Source organism: Myotis brandtii, unplaced genomic scaffold (assembly GCF_000412655.1).
Source record: "Myotis brandtii unplaced genomic scaffold, ASM41265v1 scaffold8, whole genome shotgun sequence".
NCBI classification, from domain to species: Eukaryota; Metazoa; Chordata; class Mammalia; order Chiroptera; family Vespertilionidae; genus Myotis; species Myotis brandtii.
This window is the reverse complement of record NW_005371219.1, coordinates 11,095,394-11,101,393: the sequence shown is the minus strand read 5'-3', so window position 1 is coordinate 11,101,393 and position 6,000 is coordinate 11,095,394. Positions and strand designations below refer to the sequence as shown.

General features: G+C 35.5%; 1 protein-coding gene across 1 annotated transcript in view; it reads right to left on the bottom strand.

Moving 5' to 3' along the window:
- Positions 1-6,000, bottom strand: part of HACE1 (HECT domain and ankyrin repeat containing E3 ubiquitin protein ligase 1) — an 83,973-nt gene that overhangs the window by 7,025 nt on the left and 70,948 nt on the right. The window contains exons 20-21 of the mRNA XM_014531354.1: positions 1,509-1,607; positions 1,160-1,230 (exon numbers count right to left, since the gene is read on the bottom strand). Of these exons, the coding sequence (XP_014386840.1) occupies positions 1,160-1,230; positions 1,509-1,607 (170 nt within the window). The remainder of the gene's footprint in view (positions 1-1,159; positions 1,231-1,508; positions 1,608-6,000) is intronic.

The window sequence follows — 6,000 nt, the reverse complement described above, 5'->3', positions numbered from 1 at the left end:
GCAGTTGGAGGCGATTGGGCTGGCAGGGGAGCAGTTAGGCGTAAATTAGTCCAGCAGGGGAGCGGTTAGGGGGCGATCAGGCTGGCAGGCAGAAACGGTCAGGGGCAATCAGGCAGGCAGAGAGGCGAGTGGTTAGGAGCCAGCAGTCCCGGATTGTGAGAGGGTGCAGGCTGGGCTGAGGACACCCCCCGCCCCCCCGCACAAATTTCATGCACCGAGCCTCTAGTAAATAAATAATAAGGCAGAGAAAAAAGGTAAATACATCACATTGTTTATAGTAGTTACTGCTGGCAGAGTGTGATTTTTTTTAAATATATTTTATTGATTTTTTTACAGAGAGGAAGGGAGAGAGAGAGAGTTAGAAACATCGATGAGAGAGAAACATCGATCAGCTGCCTCCTGCACATCTCCTACTGGGGATGTGCCCGCAACCCAGGTACATGCCCTTGACCGGAATCGAACCTGGGACCTTTCAGTCCGCAGGCCAACGCTCTATCCACTGAGCCAAACCGGTTTTGGCGTGATTTTTTTTTTTTTATTCTTCTAATTTTCTGTGTGCCAATTTTCCCAGGAGAACTATGCACATTTGTAATAGAACAACTGAACTATATTTTAATAAGTAGAAGGAAACAGATAAAATTCTGTTATAAAGAATGAAAATCGAACCTTTTTTTTTTTACATCTTTCAGAAATATAACTTAAAAGAAGTTTTCTAATCTATGGTATTTCATTGGTTGCAAAAGAAGACTTTTCAAAGAAGTGTGGTATCATAATTATTCTTAGGACATGGATCTTAACATTTAAAGTAAAGTTTTATAAGAATTGGAGAAAAACCGCTGTGTATGGGTATTATATGTGTTGTGGTGCGCACATGTGTGTGTGTGTGTGTGTGTGTGTGTTGCCCAGCACACACAAATATTAAAAATCTGGCTACTACTATTGACCAATCTGCAGAATTTTAAACAGACATTTATTGACCACTACTATATATGTTTTATTTTAAATGCTTAAATAAATCTTTGTTTAATATCATAAAAGTGGAAAGGGAGGTAAGAAACTGACAATTCAGAGTAATAATTCATGTTGGTTGTTTATCTCTAAGCCATTAGAAATGGAATACATTAAATTACTTTCCCATTATCATAAAAACACTTCCTACCTGCCAGTAACAAACTGCAGGAGAAGAACTCTCTCCTCTGGAGTAATATCTTCCACAACTTCCCAGAACCACTGACAAAATGAGAACAAAAAAACGTAGCTCACATTTCAGACCAATCGTAGACTTAATACCAAGAAGTATGCAGCATTCATAAAGCACATTTGATTCTAAGAAACTCATTTATCAAAAATTATTTCATACCAAGCTTTCATATGCAATTCCCATAAGAAGAATTTAGGGGAAAACTTTACTTCGTTAATTAATGTAGGTTTTCATCCAATAGTGCTGAAAAGCTTACAAAATTAAATGGTAAAACTTAACTTCATTCTAAGCTCTAGAGAAATTTTACCTGAATAACTGGATCTTGTCTTTCATAGCCACTTGTGTATTCTGTATTTTTTATCCAATCACTCACATCAATTTCTGGCATGCCAGAAAGCAGTAGCTCCTTTGGGGAAGAAGAAAAATATTTCATTATTCTTCTTTGGGGGAAAAAACACACAAACCTATTACATTTAAAGAGTAAATTTGCCTTAATTAGAAACTAATTCCATGTAAAAGCGATTTATTTTTGTGACAGTGTCTGCATGTCATCAATAACAAGTACTACATGGGAGAGAACCCTTGATACCGATGATCTCAAATACTGTGAGCTGTGCAGATGTCTCTACATTGATATAATTTAATTAAAACATAAGGAGACAATACTTTATGTTTATAGATAAACACTTATGCAGCAACAGCTTATATGTGCAATACTTTTATGAACATTATCTTTATGGTTATTTTTATTTTATGAATTTGTTAAATTATATAAAGAACCATTTTCTCAATATGAAAGTAACAACAACAAACACCTGAATAAATCCTGGATTAAGCAAAGGAAAACATCATCAAAAAATCCTAATCATTAGGAAAAGGAAAGTAATAAAATAAAAATGTATTTTAAAAAAAAGATTCAGGCCTTTGCAGAACTATTCTGGAATAATTCAGATCTTTAATGTCAACTTTACCCAAGGTGAGAAAAAAAATGCAATTTCCTAATGACTTTGGTAGCCTCCTTTTTCCCAGATCGTCAAATAAACAAAATAGCAATCAAGTAACTAAAAAATGAAATAAAGAATGGCAAAAGTATTTACCATTATGTTTTCCAAGAGAAAAGAAAACATGAAAAAGAGCTTGTCCACACCTCTGAATCACAGTTGGGCTTATTTACAGAGACAGGTGAGGCAATAACCAGCCTACACTTAACTAAACCACGGACAAGCTGAAATAGCAGGATGTGTTATTACAGAGACATCAATGCAATGTGGTTCAAAATCACGTTTCCTACAGCAACTACTCGTAATATATACCAGACTAGTACAGAGTGTACTTTGAAGGTTAATGAAAGTTAGTATAAGGTGGTGTCTGAGAACTCTTGGATGTTTCTGAGATCTATTCAAGGAGTCTGCAAGGTTCTCTCTTTTCCAACTTATCTAAGGCTGGATTTTCTCCATACAGTTCAACCAAACAACATATCACAGCAGATAATGTGCAGATGCAGATTCATGAGTACCCACTGTCTTCTATTAAGCCAGACATTAAACTTGCAAAAATATAAAATAATGCCACTCTTCCCATTATTTTTGTTTCATTCTGGAAAATAGTTTTCAATTTTAAAATTTTTTGTTAATAGGCAATAAATTATTTTTATATGAATTAATAAATTATTTTACACTTCTGTTTTAACTTCAAATACAATAAACATCAATTAATATAACTCAAACAAAAAGGCTTTTGTCATAAGGAGATCCTAAGACCTTTTGTTTGAGAACTGCTAGTTACGTTCTCCTTGTGATGGCATTATAAAATAATTTGACTAGCCCTAGCCAGTTCGGCTCAGTGATAGAGCATCAGCCTGCAGACCAAAGGGTCCCGGGTTTGATTCCGGTCAAAGGCACATGCCCAGGTTTGTGGGCTCGGTCCCCATTGGGGGCCTGTAGGAGGCAGCCAATGCATGATTCTCTCTCATCATGGATGTTTCTATCTCTCTCTCCCTCTCCCTTCCTCTCTGAAATCAATAAAAATATTAAAAAATATATACTTTGACTAAATAAAGGTGTTCTGTTAGTATCCATTTATGAGCCACAAATAGTCTCCACTTTTCTTTGCACTGTTCTGTGCCCTAGGAGGCTGATCCTGACACACTAGCTCTCTTGTCTGCTGGCTTCAGGTTGGGTTCCGCCACAGAACAGGCAGAGGCCTGGAGGTGAGAGCACTTTCCGCTCCCTCCCTGCTTTAGCACCTCTTTCCAGTAGCCATGTCTCCTCATCACAGGGCTTCTTACAATAACTCCCCCACCTGTCTCTTCAATTCCAGAGGTGATAAAGACTTTCCACTGCTGCTAGTCTCTGGATGTCTCACCAAATCTTATTTATTCTTAACACTGCCTGCACCTCTATAATAGTCCCTTTGTTAACGCTCCTTTATTTAAACCATCTGGGGAAATTGGGTTTTGTGGCAGGACCTTGAAACAGACCTGTCAAAGGGAGGGAGAATGAATTTTACGCATGTCTTAAATATGAGCTTAATCTTCTTTCCTTCTAAGCTAAAGTAAGCTTTTAATAATATTAAGTATGCTTTCATTGCCAATAATTATGAATAAAAATGACTGAGGCTTTATTATCTTAAGATTTTGAGCTATTTCATGAAAATCATGTTATAACTTTTTATGAAGAGAATGAAAGATCTTTATTATTCTATTTAACACTGTACTTCCCAAATAATCTTACCATCTAAATCAGTTCAACTTAGTCTTAAGGCCAGAGTCTAAAACACACCAGGAATCCTAACCTAACTTCTAATATAAGCACAATTGAAAATTTATCAGTAGCAGACCTAAATGTGAAAGACAAAGGAATAAAGTTTTTAGAAGAAATTATAGGAAAATACCTTCATGATCTTGGAATAAGAAACAATTTCTTGAAAGGATACAAGAAGCTCCATTCATTTAAAAAAAATAAAAAAGATAAACTGAACTGTGCTAAAACTAAAAACTTTATTAACTAAGACGCCAAAGTGGAATATATATATCTAACAAAGACTCCTATAAAGAATATATAAAGAATCCTAGGGATCAGTAACAAAGAAAATAGAAAACACAATAGAAAAAATGGACAAATTACTTTAACACTTCAAAACCAGAGTACACAAACAGCTAATAAACATATCAAACACACTCAACTTCATTGATCATTAGGGAAATGCAAATTAAAATCATGATGAAATACCACTACCAATCCACCAAAATGGTAAAAATGCAAAATCAAGTTATCAAATGCCTGTGAAGAATGGGAACACCCAGAACTTCCAGACCTGGTGGTGAGGGTGTACTTGACACACCACTTTGGAAAACTATTTGCTAGTATCTATTGTAATGTAATAAATACCCACCATATATGGCAGCAATTCTACTCCAAGGTATATAACACAGAGATTGCATGCATATTTCTCCTAAAGACATGTACTAGAATGTATGTAGCAGCACTATTTCAAATAGTCTAAAACTAAAAAGTACTTACCAAATGTTTAAGAGGAGAAAAGATAAAACAGTATCCTGACACAATGAAATACCTACCATAAAGCAATGAAAATGAACAATTTACACTGCAGGCAACGGCAGTATAACTCTCACAAACAAAAAGCCCAGCCAAAGAAGTCAGATATATTCTAGGTGATTATTTCATTTATATTAAATTAAAAAACGGGCAACCTGACCTATGATATTATAAGTTAGGAGAGTGGTTGCCCATGACTGGGGATAGTTAGTGAAAGGGGACATGAAAGGGGCATCTGGGGCACTAGGATCTGTCAATTTCTTAATCTGGGTGCTGTTTTCATGGGTGTAGTCAGCTTATGAAAATGTATCAAACTATACATTTATAATGCATGTACTTTTCTCTATGTATACTGTAATTCAATAAGTTTCACAGAATTTATAAGTATCAGTAAATTATGAGGCAAAGTTTTTGTCAATGGTTTATGTTGTTGCTATTGGTTTTTAACACCATAGGTCCAAGAAATAATGTAATTCTCTGTTTAACAGTTCATAAGTACTCCTCCATTTTTAAATGCTAAAAATAACTTTTATGGTTATGCTAAAACTAGACAAGTCTATGCTAAACAAAACCATTAATCCTAAACCTAAAAACAGAACAAAAAAAACTCAAAACTGGGTTTTTTGTGTTTTTTCTTTTTTCTTTGATTTGAGAAATCGATTTGTGGGGATCCAACCTTGGCGTTATCAGGACAATGCTCTAACAACTGAGCGACCTGGCCTGGGCCTCAAAACTGATATTTAATGAAACTAAATCACAAGGGACTTCAAAATTAATTAGCAAATTCTGTCCACTACTTTACTAAAATACACCATGAGTGAAAAAAAATTGAGAATACTGGTATATGTGTAAAATTAAAGGTATACACCATTGCACTTATTCATGTATTAAAATGAAGGGCATAGGGTAAAACTAATTTTATGAAACAGAATAAAACCAAAGGATACTTTGTGGGAAACTGATATAGGGTTAAGCCTTGGACTGACCTGTTGGCAAAGTCACAAACAAGTCCCAGCTTAGACACAGTCCTCTTAGCATAATTAGGCTTGACCTTATAACACTCCCTAGATCTTATCTGGGAAGCTAATGGGCTGAGGAAGTGCAGGAAGTGTAACCATGGTCAAAACAAGTGAAACTCACAAGAACTGTGTAACTATGGTAACCACTACTTTGTTTACCTCTTACTATAAAAAGCTTGGTGAGGCCTGAGCACAGTGGAAGTCCTTCTCCTTGAGTTGGACT